At 34.9% G+C, this 23932-nt stretch overlaps 1 protein-coding gene across 5 annotated transcripts in view; it reads right to left on the reverse strand.

The window, feature by feature from the left end:
• LOC125675869 (maestro heat-like repeat-containing protein family member 1) overlaps positions 1–23932 on the reverse strand; it is a 93333-nt gene that overhangs the window by 30754 nt on the left and 38647 nt on the right. For all 5 annotated transcript variants that reach the window (XM_056164921.1, XM_056164924.1, XM_056164932.1 and 2 more), the window contains 6 exons: positions 22546–22625; positions 20306–20537; positions 19459–19569; positions 15411–15537; positions 10553–10665; positions 9301–9453 (listed from right to left, as the gene is read on the reverse strand). In XM_056164921.1, the coding sequence (XP_056020896.1) occupies positions 9301–9453; positions 10553–10665; positions 15411–15537; positions 19459–19569; positions 20306–20537; positions 22546–22625 (816 nt within the window). The remainder of the gene's footprint in view (positions 1–9300; positions 9454–10552; positions 10666–15410; positions 15538–19458; positions 19570–20305; positions 20538–22545; positions 22626–23932) is intronic.

The raw sequence follows: 23932 nt of genomic DNA on the forward strand, positions 1-23932 counted from the left end.
AAAACCGTAGTCCCTATTATGGCCCCAAACCTACCCCTGGAGGCCATGGTTTTTGCAAACTTGAATCTACACTATGTCAGAAAGCTTTCATGTAAATGTGAACTTCTTTGGCCCAATGGTTCATGAGAAGAAGATTTTTAAAGATTTTCCTATATATTTGTATGTAAAACTTTGATGCCCCCCTTGAGGCCCCATCCAATCCCCGGGGTCCATGATTTTCACAAACTTGAATCTGCACTATATAAAAAAAAAAAAAAAAAAAAAAAAAAAGAAGAAAAAAAAACAAAAAAAAACAACTTTGACCTCCTATTATGGCCCCATCCGATCCCTGGGGGCCATGATTTTAACAATTTCGAATCTGTACTATATCAGGAAGCTTTCATATAAATCTCAGCTTTTCTGGCTCAGTGGTTTTTGAGAAGAAGATTTTTCTATATATTTGTATGTAAAACTTTGATCCCATATTGTGGCCCCATCCGACCCCCGGGGGCCATGATTTTAACAATTTAGAATCTGCACTACCTAATAAAGCTTATCTATAAATTTCATCTTTTCTGGCCCAGTGGTTCTTGAGAAGATGATTTTTTAATGACCCTACCCTATTTTTACCCTTTCTTGATTATCTCCCCTTGGAAGGTGGCCTGGCCCTTTATTTTAACAATTTAGAATTCCCTTTACCTAAGGATGTTTTGTGCCAACTTTGGTTGAAATTGGCCCAGTGGTTGTTGAGAAGAAGTGAAAATGTGAAAAGTTTACAGACGGACGGACGCCGGAATACAGGTGATCAGAAAAGCTCACTTGAGCTTTCAGCTCAGGTGAGCTAAAAATACGGGGGGGGGGGGGGGGGGGGGGGGGGGGGGGGCACTTTATTTTTTAAGACAGCCACCCATACAATAAAAATTTCCTCTGCTACCACCACCCATACAATTAGATTCTCCCCTGCCACCACCACCCATACAAATGAAATTAAGAAATCAATACTGAAATCACCTGTATAACAAGATTTTCCTTTAACAGCAGAGTTTAGTTTCAACAAGTTCATATTGGTCTTAATCCTATGTGCATGCAACTTTTTTCCAGATGATTTAAGCCAGAATTTGTGGTGATTCATATGAACAAATTACTTGAACTTAAATGAATTAATGTGAATAAATATTCAAACGTTGATATTGTAATTTGTGATCCATTCTCAAGCCAAACTAAACCTGTAATGTCATCCTAAGCATGTTGATTTTAATCGTTAACAGAGAGGGTTTGCTCATACCAAAATTATTACATTACAGTACAGTAGTGGTCTTGTGTTTAGCATTTGATCTTCTAGCAGTGTTGTACATGTACGTTCAAGCCTTGGCTGTGACATAGGCCTGTGTTAAAACAGGTTGTACATGTTGGTGTTTCAGACACGTGTGGCACATCACAACGTTCCGAGAAAATTTGGGCATTGTTTTTAATTTTACATGAATGCGGATATTATTATTACCTTGAAAGACCTGACATTAATTGCCAAAGCCATTGGCTGATAAATATGTGGAAATATGTTTCAGCGGGCTTATGGCTGCAACTTCTTTATTAACTCGTACATAATTTTCTTTTCATTCCCTTCTAATTTTGCTAAAATATCACTTAATAGATCATATCCGGAGATGGTGTTACTTCTAATCATGTCACTCAAACAGAAAACATTTCGTTTTCATTTATTATTGTTGGCATTTCTACACAAACTGAACATTTTATGATTTACTTTGAATATATAGAGTTATCTGCCTATTTATCATTTTTTTTCTCCATACGTAATGTAGGATGGCTCCGCTTTTCTTTTTCCTCTTCTTTTATAATAAAAGATATTTCACAACATGATACAGACTCTGTAATGTCTTCATTTTTATCACAATTCACAAACACCCAGATTTTTTTTTAACCTAGAAGACAACCATCCATACAAATACATTTTCCCAAATCACCACTACCCATACAAATACATTTTCCCAACTCACCACTACCCATACAAATACATTCTACCTATACAAATACATTTTCCCAACTCACCACTACCCATACAAATACATTTTCCCAACTCACCACTACCCATACAAATACATTTTCCCAACTCACCACTACCTATACAAATACATTTTCCCAACTCACCACTACCTATACAAATACATTTTCCCAACTCACCACTACCTATACAAATACATTTTTCCAAATCACCACTATACCCATCCCAAAAAATATCAACTGCCCCCCCCCCCCTTATGTTTTTTGCTGGAATAGCCCTGACAAATTTCAACAGAAAAGCCCACTTAAGCCTTTAACTCAGGTGAGCTAAACCGTTGCAGGATGTAGAAATTTTAATATTAATTTAGAATCGCCCTCACAGGAGGCATAGACAACAGAAGAAAATTACAATGGTGATAACTAACGTGAGATTCAATAAATTAGAGGAAGGGCTAGATTAAAGGAAAATGGATTGTAAACATGATGCAAGTCAAGTAGGTGTTTATGAGGATGTTATTAACAAGAGGCTCATGGCATGGGCCTTATTGATCTTCTGAGTATTATTAAAACACAAAATTAATGTTCTTGAAATGCCCATATTGATGACTAAAACTTTACATATATTCACATAACATGTTATATCAACACTGTATGACTATTTGGACCATCTCTAGAGTCAAATTCCTGGGGCTGCAAAATTCACAGTTTTTGTACAACGATTTCTGTGCTTCCTTAGAATATGCATTTAGTTTTTATACAGTACCAGCAAAATAAAAGAAGTTTCTCATAACATAAAGACATATGTAAACACTATGACCATTTTGGCCCCACCCTGGTACCTGATGAAATTTACAATTTCGGTAAAGGGCTACAGTCCCTGAAACGATGAACACATGCAAAGCGAACGTGGAATGCGATGCTGTGAATGGCGAGTGAAAACTGAAAGCAAAGTGGACGTTGAGCGCTCAGTGAATACAAGATGGTCTATTCATTCAGAATGTTTTGGATTTTCCCTTGGATTGATTGTATTTATTATATAATCAAGTGTGTGTATATATATATATATATATATATATATATATATATATATATATATATATATATTAATTAATATACATAGAAAACTAGAACTGTCCTAAGGGACTAATACCCCCCGCGGGGCATATAAGATGATGGGAAATATTTAATGCATGCAAGCACATTGGATATTTTCACATTATCTACAGGGCAATCAATGTGAATGCAGAAGTGTATATTCTACAGTACAGCAGCTACATGAAATATTAAAAATATGCTTAATATAAACAATGAATACTATTTGGCACATTTTAGGCTGTCTTCTAGTCTTTATAGTTACTTCTTCAATTCCTGATTGACTTATGAGCGTAAAACGGTATTAGAAATAAACTCTGGACAAATTGTGTCTATTACTACAAGTACAACCAAACCAGAAAATGTCCGTAACTTCCATAACTGTTAAAATATTTCAATGAAAATAGAAGATGCACAACTACATTACATATTTAAGATGAGAATAAAGTTTGAATCAAATCTGTTCAACGGTATAAGAATTAAACTCTGGACAAAATGCGCAACCCCCAAAATGAAAAGAAAATGTGCGTAACTTCTATAACTGTTAAAATATTTCAATAAAAATAGGAGATGCACAACTACATAATTATAGAAGATGTGCATAAATTGTGTGCATAATGTTTGAATGAAATATGTCCAGCGGTATTAGAAATAAACTTCGGACAAATTGCGTCTACGGACAAACGGACGGACAGACGGACAAAGTGATTCCAGTATACCCCCTCAAACTTTGTTTGCGAGGGGTATAAAAATAAATGTGAAATCTTAATTTCATCTGAATTTTTTTCTATATTTTGCCTATATCAAAGGACATGCATATATACATACATACATACATATATATATATATATATATATATATATAATTTTTTTTATTTCATATCAATTGTAAATCCAGCAATGTAGTTTATGGAGTGTTTTGCAAAAACTGCAACAAAATTGTATATGTGGGAAAAACTGGGGTAACTTTATACCAAAGGCATGTTTTGAATTTTTCATTTATTAGACGAGAAACTGATGACCCGGAGGCTGTTGCTATTCATTTCTACTGACGATTATATAATAGGAATTGAAAAACTTTACAAAGATGACATTTATTGTCGCTTTAGAGAAAATTTATGAAAGAAAAAAATTTAATATTTAATATGTACCATTCGGAATAAACAAAAGGGAACATTTTTGTCTTAAATAGTTAATGTCTTGTATGCAAAGGCAGTGTTATAATAACTGATTTTAACAATATTGATGAATTAACTACTTACTGTAATGTCTTGTTCATATTCACTTAGGCCAGAAGTTAAAGTAATTCCCCATACCATGTCAAATAACGTTAGAAACCTTATTCACGATTCACGAACGTTATCACACATTCAACGAACTGATGACATTTTGGTGAATTTTAGACCGATTTAGGACTGATTATTTGAAAGCAAAGAACAAAAATTTATAATTACAAAACAACAACATACGAATCGAAATATTACAAACAAGCCAGTTATATACAAATCAACACTCGGGAGAGAAAATGCTTATAGTTATACATCACGAAGTCGTAAACTCTCCATACACATTGCCTTATGACACACAGTCGTTTTTAGTAATTCCCATGAGATTTCTGCAAATATTACATATTATGATGTTAAATCATGTTGCCAACATTCAATATATCTACTGTAGGCCATTTCTTTTGTGATTTCTGATCACTAATGACGGGTAGAAATATCAAATCTCCTACAACAAAATGCAAATTTTTGTGTGCTACATGTATTGACCGTCACATATTTTTGTTATGTTTTCTTTATAATTCATTTAAACCTGAAAGAATACCATGTCGTCATGACTTAAATAAAATACATGCATAATCTAAAGCAACATGACATTGTAACCCCCATTGCAAAATTTATATTTATTTACACAACAAATCTCGCTTTCGAGGCCCCACAAATCCATAATTATAATTTATAAATGTGCATATACATGTATGTGCATATCTCTGTTTTCTCTACACGCTGACAGATTTGTCACATATTTATCTCTAGGTGTCGTACGTTTGTGTTCTTGTGCGTACAGTATGGATCGTAGGTGTTACATGTAATTTTCTTTTATCTAAAACACTTTTCTGGCCGACATTACCTTCACTGATGTTTTGATTAAAACATCTTGGAATGTACGCGGTACTACATGTCGTTAACATTCACATTGCATGGTTGTATCATATTGTTAAAAACATCTTTTTTTATCATGCTTTATTTTTAGACATTTACTATAACATCTAGGCTACATAGAGTATTGTTAAAAACTACCAGGAATTAGAAATTACCAAGGGGCGAGGAGTGCAGAATGCAGGTGTTTTGAAATATTCAAATTTCCCAAAATTTGTAACTTAAGCATAGGTTAGCATTCTCTGAATGAGCGTTAAAAATGTAAAAATCATTCTGATATACATCATTTTGTTTGTTCCAACTAGATCTGACGATATAATTTTATTTGTATGTTGTTTTTATTTTTTCATCTATTGTGACGTCATGTCAGTGTTCGTGTGACGTAGGCTATGGATTTAGTATGCTCTATAGTAAAGTTAAGATTTTCCCAACTTCAAGCCCGATCCCTTAAGCTTACAGCAATCCAAGAAAGTGGTTTTTAGTTATTTAAAGCTTTTATGTTTTAAATTGTTTTTCAAAAACCACCCTGTAATATTTTTTGAAATGGTAATTTAGCAATGTAAATGACGAATGAAACATGTTGGCAGAGATAGGAATTTTAGACACCATTTTCCAATATGCATTTTTTCAAGGTTTTTAATATAGAGGGGGTCATTGGGCTCTCAAATTAGCCGATACGCATCTACTTCTTATGTCAAATGATTGCTGGAGTGTAAAGATAAAACATATTGAAATGTTTAAAAAATCTGAAGGTTTTTGAAAAGATAATTCTTCGGTTATGGTAGGTTATTATTAGTCAAAATTTTACTACTATACATGCATTTTCATCACTTTGAAACCAAGAGCATGGTTCAGTAGATGAAAAATTAATGAAAACAGTAAAATACATTTTCTTCAATTCATACGAAAGAAACATATTTCTGTCGTTTAAATAAAGACAGTGTCTTAAAATCTATGTATATTATTAACACTGCTTGTTTTAAAGTGATATGTTCTATTTTTAGAAGCGGCTGTACTCTGGGAAAGGCTGCTATAAACATATTTTTCTTCGTGAATTTGGTCAATATACATCCTCGACAAAATACATGCAAATTTTGATAGAAATATGTCGGTTTTTCACTATTAAGATGTGGTATGGGGAATTACCTTAAAGACCCAAAAACGGTTGCTCCACGGATCACTGAATGTGGGCGGAGCTTATCCATGGTCAATGTTATTTACCTGGAATTTACCTGGCCAAGAGATCAGTTGTTGTGTATATTTTTATGATATACACAGGAAATTTCTCAGGTTATTACAAATTATGCTTAGTGTCTTGATTTGTGCAAAAAAAAAATAAAAAATAAAAATTTCTACCTATACATACATGTTCAGTGGACGGACATGATAACTATTGTAGAACTGTCACATGTTCAGTGGATGGACATGATAACTATTGTAGAACTGTCACATGTTCAGTGGAGGGACATGATAACTATTGTAGAACTGTCACATGTTCAGTGGATGATAACTATTGTAGAACTGTCACATGTTCAGTGGATGATAACTATTGTAGAACTGTCACATGTTCAGTGGACGGACATGATAACTATTGTAGAACTGTCACATGTTCAGTGGACGGACATGATAACTATTGTAGAACTGTCACATGTTCAGTGGACGGACATGATAACTATTGTAGAACTGTCACATGTTCAGTGGATGATAACTATTGTAGAACTGTCACATGTTCAGTGGAGGGACATGATAACTATTGTAGAACTGTCACATGTTCAGTGGATGATAACTATTGTAGAACTGTCACATGTTCAGTGGATAGACATGATAACTATTGTAGAACTGTCACATGTTCAGTGGAGGGACATGATAACTATTGTAGAACTGTCACATGTTCAGTGGATGATAACTATTGTAGAACTGTCACATGTTCAGTGGATGATAACTATTGTAGAACTGTCACATGTTCAGTGGACGGACATGATAACTATTGTAGAACTGTCACATGTTCAGTGGACGGACATGATAACTATTGTAGAACTGTCACATGTTCAGTGGACGGACATGATAACTATTGTAGAACTGTCACATGTTCAGTGGATGATAACTATTGTAGAACTGTCACATGTTCAGTGGAGGGACATGATAACTATTGTAGAACTGTCACATGTTCAGTGGATGATAACTATTGTAGAACTGTCACATGTTCAGTGGATGATAACTATTGTAGAACTGTCACATGTTCAGTGGATGATAACTATTGCAGAACTGTCACATGTTCAGTGGATGATAACTATTGTAGAACTGTCACATGTTCAGTGGATGATAACTATTGTAGAACTGTCACATGTTCAGGGACATGATAACTATTGTAGAACTGTCACATGTTCAGTGGATGGACACGATAACTATTGTAGAACTGTCACATGTTCAGTGGATGATAACTATTGTAGAACTGTCACATGTTCAGTGGATGATAACTATTGTAGAACTGTCACATGTTCAGTGGATGATAACTATTGTAGAACTGTCACATGTTCAGTGGATGATAACTATTGTAGAACTGTCACATGTTCAGTGGATGGACATGATAACTATTGTAGAACTGTCACATGTTCAGTGGAGGGACATGATAACTATTGTAGAACTGTCACATGTTCAGTGGATGATAACTATTGTAGAACTGTCACATGTTCAGTGGACGGACATGATAACTATTGTAGAACTGTCACATGTTCAGTGGATGGACATGATAACTATTGTAGAACTATCACATGTTCAGTGGACGGACATGATAACTATTGTAGAACTGTCACATGTTCAGTGGATGATAACTATTGTAGAACTGTCACATGTTCAGTGGATGATAACTATTGTAGAACTGTCACATGTTCAGTGGATAGACATGATAACTATTGTAGAACTGTCACATGTTCAGTGGATGGACACGATAACTATTGTAGAACTGTCACATGTTCAGTGGATGATAACTATTGTAGAACTGTCACATGTTCTGTGGATGATAACTATTGTAGAACTGTCACATGTTCAGTGGATGATAACTATTGTAGAACTGTCACATGTTCAGTGGATGATAACTATTGTAGAACTGTCACATGTTCAGTGGATGATAACTATTGTAGAACTGTCACATGTTCAGTGGAGGGACATGATAACTATTGTAGAACTGTCACATGTTCAGTGGATGATAACTATTGTAGAACTGTCACATGTTCAGTGGATGATAACTATTGTAGAACTGTCACATGTTCAGTGGAGGGACATGATAACTATTGTAGAACTGTCACATGTTCAGTGGATGGACATGATAACTATTGTAGAACTGTCACATGTTCAGTGGACGGACATGATAACTATTGTAGAACTGTCACATGTTCAGTGGATGGACATGGTAACTATTGTAGAACTGTCACATGTTCAGTGGAGGGACATGATAACTATTGTAGAACTGTCACATGTTCAGTGGATGGACATGATAACTATTGTAGAACTGTCACATGTTCAGTGGATGATAACTATTGTAGAACTGTCACATGTTCAGTGGAGGGACATGATAACTATTGTAGAACTGTCACATGTTCAGTGGAGGGACATGACAACTATTGTAGAACTGTCACATGTTCAGTGGAGGGACATGATAACTATTGTAGAACTGTCACATGTTCAGTGGATGATAACTATTGTAGAACTGTCACATGTTCAGTGGATGGACATGATAACTATTGTAGAACTGTCACATGTTCAGTGGAGGGACATGATAACTATTGTAGAACTGTCACATGTTCAGTGGATGATAACTATTGTAGAACTGTCACATGTTCAGTGGATGATAACTATTGTAGAACTGTCACATGTTCAGTGGATGGACATGATAACTATTGTAGAACTATCACATGTTCAGTGGACGGACATGATAACTATTGTAGAACTGTCACATGTTCAACACTGGAGTGTATCTCCCCTGGACATGATGTGCTTACATAAATGAACAAGGCGTCCACAACTTATCCCCCCTGACACTACAGTTTACCTGTTTAATTATCTCAGTCCCGCGGGTCTTCATTATGCCATTCAGCACCACACACGCTCCAGAGGAACTATGGGATTGAGGGTCCAGGAGTCCTTCCTGTAGAACCTCCAAGAAGTTCTGTATTTGGTCTGATGGCATCTTCTTGGCGATCACCTACAGCAGCATGTATTTGAAAAGTATATGCATCTTAGATAGCAGGAGGACATGTTTAATACCATCATCTGATACCCACGATGAGTAGAAGACGAGATCAGCCGTGGGTATCCGACGATGGTTTAATACATAATGAAGATAAACGTCACATAGGACATAAGATGCTGTGGAATCACTAGATTTCATGGTGGTTCAATTTTTAAAGACTTTGTGGATTTCCACAAATTTCAAACCACAATGAACTACACAATTCATATAATGTTTCAATGTTCAGAAATCATTTATATGAAATTACATCACAACAAAACTCTTGACAATCCACAATAAAATGTGACACTAAGGTAATTGATGTGCCCATCTGCAATTACATGTATATATTATGATGTATATCTATAATGTTTGCATGCTTTGAGTCATGGGCAAGTGAATTTTGTGGTAGCTAGGGCAAGTGAATCAAGTTCTTCTTTTAGTTCTACCCGCCCGAATCTACATATGGTTGTTCCGGGCGTTGGGTAATGCTATTTAATATCTAACCCTGATTTATTACAACTACATTCTTCATAAAATAAGCATAAACAATCCAAAAATATCATTTGGGTTTTTTTAAAACAATTGTCTCCCCAGCTCCCCAAATTGAAAGTGCTCCAAATTAAATCCCCTCCCATCAATGAACTGCATGGTATGGAGGAGAAAGCATGGGCTGGAATATAGACATTATGAACTGCACTTTGTGCAATTGAGGAAAAGATGGACAAAATATTCAACATCAATGTGACCAATGATGTACTTGTATGTGATACAAAAATAATGACTTATGCTGAAGTACCAGTAGGAATGCGAACATACACTTGTACATGAAAAAAAAAAGCTATAAAACACTCCTCTTTAATCTACTGTAAATAGTGGGACAATATTAGATCCCTGGTCAAAACAATGTGAACATCATTAAATGATAATGAAGTATTGTACAAAATTTCAAGGCTATCCAATCAGCCCTATCTATTAGGAGGATATAAGCATTCACAAGCTATTTTACACCCTCCATCCCTCTCAGATCCACTATAACTTTGAAAATAACAATTGGATCCAGTACACTTACCTTTGAGAGATCATTAATGACACTGAATAGGATGCTGGGGTCTCCCTTCACGAGCCTCTCTTTGAGTGTGGGCATGGCGTCTATCATAGCATCTTTGTAATCTGCAGGATTACCTATTCACAATTAAATAACAAGTAATCTATGATGAAATATCATTATTTCTTTTCTTTCTCTTCTAAAAAACATTTCCCTCATACCACTATAATAGTTCTTAATCTTTCTTTTATATCATGGTCAAAGGTCCTAAAGATCTAAAGCAGAACACTTCTTTTCTGGTTACAGATAGCTGCAATAATGTAGCCCTCCACGATTTTTTGAATGTTGTGAAAACATTAGAAACAAGAGTACCGCAAACGGTACATAATACGCCCGTAAAATGCTTACATAGGGTGTTTTTCTTGTGCTATAATTTTTATAACTTTGCTTCAGGTAGTATCAGCCATCATGAGGCTGTGGCAAACTTTCATATGAACAAAGGGTCTTAGCTTAAAAATCTAGATTTCCTCAAAATGGACCAAGTTTAACAACCTGTAATTTTTTCAAAACTGGAAAAAAATCAAAATCCTTCCTCAGATGCACATCTTCAATACCCATACAAACACTCCACAAAATAAGATGGTCCTCACTTGAAAACTGTGGGAGGAGTTGGGCGGACAAATTATGTACCCTCCATAGAATATTAATTTCCAAATAGACTAAGTTCAACAACCTGTAATTTTCTTAAAAATTGTTGAAAATTAAAATCCATCCCACATGCACATCTTCAGTACCTATAAAAACACTCCACAAAATAAGAAGGTCCTCACTTGAAAACTGTGGGAGGAGTTGGGCAGACAAATTATGTACCCTCCATAGAATATTAATTTCCAATAGACTAAGTTCAACAACCTGTAATTTCTCAAAAATTGTAGAAAATCAAAATCCTTCCCACATGTACATCTTCAATACCTATACAAACACTCCACAAAATAAGATGGTCCTCACTTGAAAACTGTGGGAGGAGTAGGGCGGACAAATTATGTACCCTCCATAGAATATCAATTTCCAAATAGACTAAGTTCAACAACCTGTAATTTTCTCAAAAATTGTAGAAAATCAAAATCCATCCCACATGCACATCTTCAATACCCATACAAATACTCCACAAAATAAGAAGGCTCTCACTTGAAAACTGTGGGAGTAGGGCGGACAAATTATGTACCCTCTATATGATAATTATTTCCAAATAAAGGGGCAAAACTCCAGGAAAAAAGGTCAAAATGGATCAAAATTGCAGTATGATCTAGAGTGACCCACAAAGAAGCTACACAGCAAGTTTTAGCATGATCTGTGAAAGGGAAATGAAATTATAAAGAGAAAACCCCGAACGGACGGACGGACGTACAGACATCGCTGTACCATAATACGTCCCGTCTAAAGACGGGTGTATAAAAATTGGAGAGGGCTACATCACTGCAGGTAGGTTGTGAATAGTTCCACCAGACTCTGCCATGTTTACAGACAGCAAGATCACCTCTGTAGTCGTACCTAAATGCATTTTCTTTGATTAAAATTTTGATATCTATAGTCCAGTCATGTTATGGTGTAAAAAGATGCAACTTTCAGGTAAGTCCCTACTACTTGACCTACTTATTATTTATTTTTAAAAAAAATTATGTTAAAATACTCGTTCATTTGAGAGTACAATGAAAACAAGAAATAAGGGGGTTGTCAGTATTATTAGTAAAATAGAGTATCTTTATTATGTGTCCCCTATTTGTCATGCGACAATATCACAATTCAATGAAGGAATCATAAAATATGTCCATAAAAATTGTTTTTGGATGATGCTTGAACTGTTTTCCTTAAATCTCAAATAAATATATCTAATCAAATAATTTAAAGTGAAATTTTAACATAATTTCATGTTGGTTTTTTTTTTTTTATAATGGTACGTGGTACAAAATTTAACACAATGCAAGGCCCTAGGCAGTCAAAAGTAGGCCAATGTAACACTACTAATATGATTTTTTTTTTTTAAATTGACTTGTGATTTTTCATCAAACTTGCATCTTATGTTCATATATTAATACTTGTTAAAAATATACATTTTTAAAAAACTGCATATTCCCAGCATCATATTTTCCCAGAATCACATTTACATTTGTTTGCTAAATTAGGCATTTTGATGATGATTTTCACATGATATATTAAAACAAATGCAGAATTACTATATTTTCCCAGAATCACCATTTATATTTACATTTGTTTGCTAAATTAGGCATTTTGATGATGATTTTCACATGATATATTAAAACAAATACAGAATTACTCTATTGAATTCCACAGTTACATTACTGCATGTGGAATAAAACATTCTTAAAGTTTATAGGTACGTCAAATAATTTTAACTTGCCATCAATAACATATTAAATATGTAACGTATCTCTGGTTTTATGTGTGGATTAGATGATAACAAATGGAGCAAGGCTGAAGCCATAGTCTATTCAAATGGGTGTCCAGGTAGCGCAGAGGTAGTGCTCTCGCTTCTCACCGCTGCGACCCGAGTTTGATCCCCGTGATCGGCAGTGGTTGTGTGTGAGAGGGTATGGCGGTCGCCCGCACGGACATGTGGGTTTCCTCTGTGTACTTCAGTTTCCTCCCACATAAATGATCCCCTAGCGCAAACATCCGTACATCAAAGGACCCCATTGGAAATAAGCTTTCAAGCTTTCATGGGTTATCCTTGGTATTTATGCATGTATGTTTGTATGTATGTATATACCGAATAAATATTTATTTTTTATTAGTCAGCGTTAAAGCATTATTTTTTCCCATAATACTGAATTAAAATGTATCCTGGTAAATGTACAAACAGTACATATTACAGAGTGAGTAATATCTCTGTGTACATATATCAATGTATGTACTGGCATCTGGACATGATGTCATGCAAGTATAGTCTCCTACTTTTAGTATTGATGGTATATGTATGTAACTTATTGTTAAAGGGGGGGGGGGGGGGGGGATATGTTAGTTTATCTTTAATTTTTCGCTGAATAGTTGATTATTTATTAAAATAATTATGTATATCTATCAATTTGAAAGTGTATTTTTTTTTAGTTTTGTTGAAATTAATGGAGAATGAAATACACTTGTGGATGTTGTGTTAAACTGTTGATATATGATACACGTGCAATATAATACGCAAGATCGCGACTACTTTTTCCGTCTTGGTTTTAAATTTTACTTTCCCCTCTCAAAGTCTCGCGAGACCCAGAGTATGCGAGAATTTGGGCATGTTGGTAAATAATACCAGTTCTGCAACTTTTGTCGTGATCGATTCACCCGATTTTAACAATGGTGTACTATCATTGCATTGAAGTAGACTGTAGTAATGATTCAAGAAAGAAACATAATACACAGAAATATCCACAACTGATATATTTTAATGGAAATGTGGTGGATTTTTCCCACTGCTGTCAGCCAGGAAATTCCCAAAGCTGAGAAGAGCTTGCGTCAAAATATATAGCTTCGCGAGCTAAATTCAGAAGTTAATTTTTCCTGTATCCAGACGTTTTTACACACCTTTCATTTAAAAATGCTTTTAATTGTGGAAAGCACATGGAAGTTAAATCGTCTTCCGATGCCATGTTTTGAATAAACAAAAAATGCCCAAGATCGACACACTTTTCCAGACTTCTTTACAAGAGAGTTCCGCTAACTCGGTATTTACGATCTTGCGTATTAGAATGATATTTTCCTTGAAAAGACCTGTCCAATATTTCAAAGTCTCATTTACAAAGAGAGTTTCATGTAAAATAATTCCAATCTAATACCTTCTGATTGGTTAATAAGCTATCTGCATGCAACTGATGAAGAGTTTCACTTGGATGAACTTTGTGTACCTCGGCTCTAGTTTTGATGGGATCTAACGCTTCGACCTCTAATTCTGATGGGATCTAACACTTCAACCTCTAGTTCTGAAGGGATCTAATGCTTCAACCTCTAGTTCTGATGGGAACGTTTCGACCTCAAGTTCTGAAGGGATCTAATGCTTCAACCTCTAGTTCTGATGTGATCTAACACTTCTAGCTCTAGTTCTGATGGGATCTAACGCTTCAACCTCTTGTTCTGATGGGATCTAACGCTTCAACCTCTAATTCTGATGGGATCTAACGCTTTGACCTCTAGTTCTGATGGGATCTAACGCTTTGACCTCGGCTCTATTCTTCAAATATTAAATGCGAGTACAGCAACTTGATGGGATTTGGAGCTCGGCCAGTTTTCTAAGTCTATTACTTTCACTTTAACTAGATCTAATGTGAAGGTCATAAATGTACCATGTGTTTACAATTTGTTATCCAAGAACATACATTTTTGGTGTATCAACTGTTAACTATACAAATCGTATAGTTAAAACTGAATATGTTAATGTTTCAATTGATTATTAAATTTCACAAATTCGTTTCCGCAATCACAGATTATTTTTTTAGATGATGTAATCCTACTCATTTGCTCTAAAGCTTAAATTTAAAAATAAGAACAAATTGGAATTATAAGGATTAAACATTCTTTTTAGAGAATTTATCGATGTGTAAACTCTTCACATTTTACTCACAAACTTTACATAATTTAGCTTCACACTTTTATTCGGTTTGTGAGTAGAATTTCCAGAGTTTACACATCGATAAATCCTTTAAAAAGAATGTTTAATCCTATATTTTAATTCACTATTAATTTGAATTGCATTCACACAAAGAATATTCAGTGTGAATTAGATTAAAGCACCAAGTGCATCAGATCTAGCACAAGTATAGTTTATCTTTATCTGAAAAGTTAAACATGAATATTTTCCAAATTTTCTCAAATTTCTCACCTTCTATCCTTGAGGCAATTTTTAATGATACATAGATACAATCTATGGCAAGCTGTCGGACCTCTAAATCCGGGTCAGTACATCGAGGAACAAGTCGAGCAATCACTGTGCTTTGATTGGTAAATTTCTGTCATGAAAGATATATGTGCCAAATTATTAAACAAACTAGAAAACTGACAAGTTAGAAAGGGGCCCACTATGAATATTTTGATATAAATGTTCAAGTCCCCAAACTCCATAGAATATAGCAAAAAGCCATCAATCTTAAAATCGAAAGGGGTCTTCCTCTTCTTTAGTTTAGTTAATAATAAATATACACTGTATCAAAATTTAGGGCAATTAAACCTCAAACTAATTGGTACAAAGCTAATTATCACTTAAAATAAGTGTTTATTTGTACAAGTAACATAAAATCCATGCAAATTTATAATTTGGGGGAAATTGACATTTTGGGAGTAATATGGGATTTTCATTGAAAAATCAAGGAAGCCTGGAAAAAATGAATAACCAAATCCAATCAATGGGTATCAAATCATTTATAACTCATATTAAAGGTAGGTACAATTACTACAAAAACTTTAAAACAAATAAAATAATGTGTGAAATTGCAGTTTTGGGGGTTAAATGCCAGAGGTTTTTTTTTTTTAGTGAGAAATCACTGGAAACTGCATGGATATACATGTATGGATGATTTGTGATTTGGTCAAATAAATTAATTTCAAGTTTTTTCCTGCTGCAATAACAGGTCGTTGCATGTACAAATAACACATTAAAAATTATACAAATTTAAATTCAGGTCAAAATGGAAAAATCACTGAGAATACGCAAGTTCCGAGTTACCCAAAAGTTATTTCCCTTTGTCGAACTCTTTCGCATTTTATGACGTATGGTGGGTACACAATGTATACATTATATCGTAGACTGGCATTGTACATAACGATTACGTACGATTAATGTAATAAAAGCGTAACTTTTGTTTATATCAATCACTGGTATGCATATTCTGGCCATATCAAGCATAATCTGTTTGAATAAGATCATCAAATTGGCTATTGAATCATTATTCGTTTCCTCTTCTACATGAGTGACGCTTTTATCAAAGAAAGATGGCAATTAACAATATTTGTTTGAGCCATTTTGTTATCCAATACTCATAAACTCACTAAAGTTGCCTTTTCCCTGAGATAGGATGGTCTCAGAAACTCTGGATATCATCTTTTAAAAAATAATACAACGATAGTAATTAGCAACTGTACCCACTGTCATCATATTTTACGTCATAATTTACGGAAGAGTTCGACAAAGGGAAATAACTCTTGGAGAACTCGGAACTTCCGTATTGGAAAAAATAATAATACTGAGTATTTCTTTGTGTTCTTTTTATATTGCAGTTAGTATGCATATTTAGTATTTTACTATGTATTTTGTTGATATTATTGAATATTTTAAAAGAAACCTTGATAATACCATGGAGACAGTCATTTAGTGTTAAGAGTGAATTTAAGTATGTGACTGATGGGAGCCATTCTTTTTTAAACTTGACAAGGTACAATGTCCCACTGACTCTAAACTCCCGTAAACCATCAACCTTGTCCATGATCTGAATTTCCTGTCATCTGATCTCACTAACTCACTTGGCATGCCCATATTTCAATCAAACACCCCTCATCAGAAATAATTATATAGAGGGTCTTCTAATAAAACAGCTTATAATTTGATATATATATATAATCACTATACAAACAAACAGTCACAAATATGAACTGCTGGTTCTAATCATGCTATCTGAGGCTGACAGTCAGTCACAACTGCCTCAAAACAACATAATTATAATCTATTTGTATGCAATATTAGTCATGCTTGAGTAATCTTGACCCAGTCATGCTGACATAATTATATGACACCGCGTCATGCTTACTCACGATACCCCAAACCATATACTTCATTGTTTTCACTATAGTATCCTACCTAAGTTTCTCAGGGGCAAGTTTCGTAATATTTACGTTACAGTGTCACTTAAGGAGGTATGCTACACCAGAGAAATTTGATATGGATGAAAAGTGGAGGATATGTACAACAATATTTTGAAATTGAAAACTTTCAAAGAACATGGTACGATTGTGTACATAAAAAGGCCCCCAAAAATTCTCCCAATTTAAATGTGTCTTGAATCAAGCTTGATCTGTGTTTTAAGTAAGTTAAATGCATGCCAAATATACTATCTCAGCTTAAATCAAAGTTATTTCTTATTTTATAGCATTATTACGTCATGAATAAGAGTTCTTCCCCCCTTTTTTCAAAAAGAGCTTGATAACTGTTAAATTTCATCTAGATTATTGCTTAGGAAAAGGTGTGCCCAATTAATATATATTGTGTATTAAGAGAAGATGAAAAATGTGTTTGAATATAAATTTGCTCGACGCATGGGCTCTATGTTTTCTGAAAGGAAAACCCCTTAATTTTTGAAAATTTTCATTGATTTTTGCATTTTATGGCAATTTTATGCCAACTTCACGCTCCTGTCATACAACACAAAGCAATTTTGGATCAAATTAAATGTAGTTTAGATTTGCTTATATATTCCTTATTTGAATGCCAGATTTTGGAACTCCTACTCTTCTTCTTCTTGTCATTCGCCTCTACACTTGGATTTCTGCTTCCTCTACGAATCTGGTGGTCTTCTGTAAGTCCTCCACTGTTCCAAATAGCTTTTCCTGGATGGTTGTTGGTAATGGCCATATCCTTTGTCTCAATGCCTGATGGTTCTTGCATGTCTGTAGAATATGTGTTGTATCTTGTTCTGCCTCACCACAGGGACACATTGGGGATGGTACCACTTTCATCACTCTGTTCAGATGTTTGTTTAGTCTATTGTGTCCTGTCCTCAGTCTGAATATGACAGTTTGTTCAGGTCTCGACAGATGGTGGTAACTGTCTTGATGGTTGGATTTTCTGTACAGAGATTTGATTATGGTTTTCATTTCTGCAAGGCAGACTGGGTTTTCCTCCTGTTGTTGTCCAGCACCTTGTTTTGCAAGAATGTCAGCTTGTTCATTACCATAGACTCCACAGTGCAAAGGGATCCATTGTAGCACTGTTATGCGACTTTGAATGTTAAATAGTGTCAGTTCTAGTGATGGTAGCTTGTTGTTTGTCAAGCCCTGTAATACAGACAGAGCATCTGTAAGGAAAACAACTGGAGTTGTGATATTGACTTCGTCTGTGATGGTATGTGCAGCATGACTGGTGGCTTTTTCTTCAGCTTTATAGTTGGAACAATGCAAGCCTGTTGGTATTGCTTCAAATTGTCGCTCTCCATTTGGATATTGGATGTATATACCAGCCCCTCCGTTTTTTATTGCATTTGTGGCTGATCCGTCCGTGAATACTCTTATCCAAAATTCAGAAGGGAACTGTTCTTCTAGCATGGTCATAGTGTGAGTTTTCTTTACAATATCAGATTGTTCATCTTTGGATGTGATGTTTGGTACTGATGTCTGAATGCTGACATTTCTCAGTTTATCTTCAGTAGGGTAGTCATTTACAGAAAAGGCTATAGGTTTGACTTGCTTTGGTAGCGATTCATGATGTTCTCTTTGTAAAGCTCTTGTCTCTAATACAAAACTTGATCTTTTCAGTCTGCCTGATGAGAGTTGCGTTAGTCTATTATTCATTTTGACTACGGAAATCATCTATTTTCTGGGCCAGATAACTATAGAAAATGTCTCTACTTCTTTACTTTATTTAGTCAAAAAATGCAGTTTTGATAGAAAGCAATCTGAAAAAAATTTAAAACCCCTGCTGGACTCGAACCCACGATCTTACAGTTCAGCAGTCTACGTGCTAACCTACTGAGCTATTCAGCTAGGCGATGATTTTTTAAATGAGTAGACAAATATTGATGATATTTATATTTTCATCCATGTTTTAAAAGGAAGTCAGCCATTATGATGATGTAGAATACCTCCTTAATTAAGCTGGTCCATGGATATTTTAACACTAATACAATTAATTATATAGATATGCAATGTAAGGGGTTTGTACGTACACTTTCCGTTGGGTCCATGTTCTCCAGGAGGAAATGAGCACATACAAGGAGTGTACGCAGGGCTCGCTCGCGTTCATGGTCATGTGTGGACAATAACCATGGAACAATGTGCTGTAAAAAAAACAAACATTTATTTGATTCAAGATGACTTGCACTGATACATTACTTATGAAGAATGGCATCATAGAATGAATCATAAATCAGAACATAGTCACCATCACCACTATTTAGTTTGAATCACTTCTGATGATAAATATAATATGTTATCACTACAGTAACTTAATCCAGAGAGTCAAACCATGTCGAGTTGACAGGCATAGATAATCAGATTAAATGAGAACGAAGTGTGCTGTGTCGAGTTAGATCCAAGGATCTGTGTCTCTCAACCAGACGTGATCCAATTAACTCTTTGGATTGAGTTACTGTAGTAATGATTTAATCATATACTGCCTTATGCATTTTCAAATACACAGTTATACGATAATGAATTGTATTCCTTATTAGCAAACAGACAAACATAATGAAAATTTGTGTAACCAGTATCTATATATAGTCTGTGACGCAGTTGATCACTTTCCACAAAATACAGTTGATGCACTGTGACATCGTCAGTTTCAGAGAAACATGATATGGATTCAGATCACTAGTATACAAATCCGGAAGTTTAGATCACACTCTGTGAATTTAACAGTATCAAAGCACAGAGTATATAATAAATATCAGTAACAACTTCATTAATGTGGTGTTGCAATTTACTTCCCAGCAAACCTAAATAACTCGACTTATGACTCATGGCAACTGTTTTAAAAGTCTTCCTTCACGAGGTGCGTCATTATTTTTTTATTACCTTGAAAATGGAGTCCAGTCCATCTGTAGTGAGGTCTTTTTTGAGGAGTTCCTTCAGTAGATCATAGAGTGACTCAAACGAGGACTCCAGAAGAACCTCGACCTCTAGTTCCATCCCTTCCTGTTTTCCCTTCTTCACTGCAGCGCCCTCTTTTGGCAGAGAATAAAGACAGTCAGTGGCTGTCTTAATCAGGTCAAATTCCTCTGCCTCAGATAACTTGGGATCTAGTTTACTGTTGTTTAGTTATGGTAATAATAATACTTTGCAGGTGAGATGATGTCGCCTATAACGTCAACATATATTAAACTGAAACTTTTTGGAAATATTTACGGTGATGGTATGTGAAAAATCCAATTGCTAAAACATTCATCGTCATCGAAATGTTAAACATGTACATGCATATATTGCCTGGCGAAGAGAATTTTTGACAGGAGAGATCAACCAATGAGAATTACAAAAACATATATAATGAATGTATGTTTTGTATAGGGTATATTCAGTCTTTATATAAAGAACGTAAATTTTACATAGGATATACCCTTGAAATATTAAAGTTTGTTATTGACCCATATTTTGACCCAAATATATCAAGGCTATCGATAATACAAATACATCAAGGTGATATAGTCCCTGAAATGTTCTACTTCCCCATCTGAATGGTCAGCGAATGCTGAAAAAATGTTGAGTGAACTGCTGACTGCAAACAGAGCATGAATGTGAATGCAAAGTGAACAATGAACGATTTATTCTGAATGTCTCGGGTGTTTTCTTCATATTATACATGTATTCATTACAAAATCAGGTTATGAATAAGAATAAAAAACTGAATGAAAAACATTTGTAGTGCTGACATTCCCAGACTGAACTAAAAGCTAACAGTAAAAAAATATAAAAAGACCCTTTCATTTTTGAAAATACATGAGGATAAGAACTGCACTTCATACCCTCATGTATTTTCAAAAATGAAATTCATCTCTTAGTTGTATGAACATAATGGATATTAGAATTCTTCAAAAACACTGACATTCCTAGGAGACACCGGTCAGTGACGCAGTTCCTAGGAGACACCGGTCAGTGACTCGGTTCCTAGGAGACACCGGTCAGTGACTCGGTTCCTAGGAGACACCGGTCAGTGACTCGGTTCCTAGGAGACACCGGTCAGTGACTCGGTGGTTAGAATGTTTGCTTTGTGACCAGGAGGTCATGGGTTTGAGCCCTGCGTGAGCCAAAGCCATCTCGAACCTAAGGTGCAGAAGTAAATGGTGAGTGCTCCTTTGCCAAAATCTAAGAATTCAGAAGAGAGTCGCAAAATTTGTGGCACTTTACCTTGCTGCTGACATGAGTGAAAATTCTCAAAGCAATGTACAACTAGTGATGGGAATCGGTGAGAATTTCATAATCGATGATTGGTTTACTGTAACAAACTAGCTATCGATTATAATCAGACATAGAGAAATTCTATAATAAAGTCATCTAACTACTGAAAAAGTGTAAATATATATTATCAATGTTAATATTTGTTGTTTCTATTGCTGAGAGAGTATAAATGAATATTTCCTGTGTGGATTTGTTATTCTTTTACTGTCTTAATATCCTTTAATTACATAATTTATGTTAAAGTCTATATTACCATTTTTAAAAGGGTTTACGTGCCAAAAACGGATATCGCTTGCTTCAGTTATATCCCCGTATATCAAATTAAAGTTACATGTTATTAACTGACAATGATCTGGAATAATCAAAATATAATTAACATTCAGCAAAGAAAAATAAGGAAAGAAATTCATTTTATTAACAAAAAACAACAAATGAGATCTATTGTCACCAACTGAAAACATGATACGCATATGCAGAGTAGCAGTGCCCTTTGAAAGCAATTTTTATCTACGTAATTAACACACGTCTTTGCTCGTATCAAGATTCTCTTTGATGGATGGTCCTTCGTTTACATGCCTGAATTAAAGTACGTCTATCTGGCCATGTAAACATGCGTTATTCCCCGGGTATGGATACTTTCACTTTCATCTGCGCTGCCATTACAATTGCAACAAACCTTTTATGTTAACAGATAGGTCACGACAGGAACATTTTTAAAAAACTTGTCGTTGAGAAAGCAAAATCTAAAAACCAATTAATTGGAATAAAATTTTCATAATCGAACACTTTGAATTTGCCCGTAATCGACTGATTGGAACACCACTATGTACAACAAATAAAACAAACAATTAGCGAGAGGATACACTAGTGTGGCACAGGCGTTCATTGCAAGAGCCCTAGTCTCTGTTGTCAACGCAGTCAAACTCTCAGCCTTCATATAACTCTGAAAAACAAGAAAGAATTTGCCTCTTTGTCAATCTGCCAATGATTTCTGTCTAGCATATGAAAAAGAAATTTGTCACAGTTTTGTAACATTATAAAGTACATGTATATTATATCAATTTTCACTGAGTCAGACGTAAAAATGTTCTTAATAGTATGTGAATTCCAGCGACCCAGTTATAAAGGTAGTTTTGAAACTAGAATAATGTCTGATGGAAATTTATGTAAACAGACAGTTGTAAGAAAACATTATCAATGTATTTGGGACAGGATGACACGTACATCTACTCATTAATATCATAAAGAAATTTTAATCATCCAAAGAGGACTTCAAAGGGAGCAAGTTTAGGTAACCACCAGCCACTGAAAGTCGAGACTTTTTACATACACAACAAAGGGTGTCAGTTTAGGCAACTACCAGCCACTGAAAGCAGAGACTTTAATTCATATACAACAAAGGGTGTGAGTTTAGGCAACTACATGTACCAGCCACTGAAAGCCACAACTTTAATACAGGAGCGATAGAGTTTCCTCAACCACCAGCTACTGAAAGCGGAGACTTTAATTCAAATACAACAAAGGGTGTGAGTTTAGGCAACTACCAGCCACTGAAAGCAGAGACTTTAATTCATATACAACAAAGGGTGTGAGTTTAGGCAACTACATGTACCAGCCACTGAAAGCCACAACTTTAATACAGGAGCGATAGAGTTTCCTCAACCACCAGCCACTGAAAGCGGAGACTTTAATTCAAATACAACAAAGGGTGTGAGTTTAGGCAACTGCTAGCCACTGAAAACTGAGACTTTAATTTATATACAACAAAAGTGAGAGTTTAAGCAACCACCAGCAACTGAAAGTCTTAGTCACGACTTTAATTCATACACAATGTAAAACATTAATCATTTACAAATTTTTCAATATTGTTGATTGTCAGAGAGAGTTTGATAAAGGTAGATCACTGAATCCAAACTTTACATAGTAAGACACAAATCAATTTGAATGTAACGGCTGTGTATGTCCTATTGTTTACTTTATTTAGCCAACCATTGTGTGATACTACAAGTATGTTCAGCTCACCACAAACACAAGGCTGAAGTAAGCTAAACTAGATAGGAGGAAGGAATTCTACAAACAACAGATCAATCATAGTTTTCACATTAAACGGAACTATCTATGACAAGTGCAAAAAATAAAATTGCATGGTATTAGTCTGATGACCGTTTAAATCTAAAATATGCCTAAAATGATTGAAAAGTGAATTTTATTCCTCAATATCAAACCAATCATTTTTACTAATCATGTAAT

This window comes from Ostrea edulis, chromosome 1 (assembly GCF_947568905.1).
Source record: "Ostrea edulis chromosome 1, xbOstEdul1.1, whole genome shotgun sequence".
NCBI classification, from domain to species: Eukaryota; Metazoa; Mollusca; class Bivalvia; order Ostreida; family Ostreidae; genus Ostrea; species Ostrea edulis.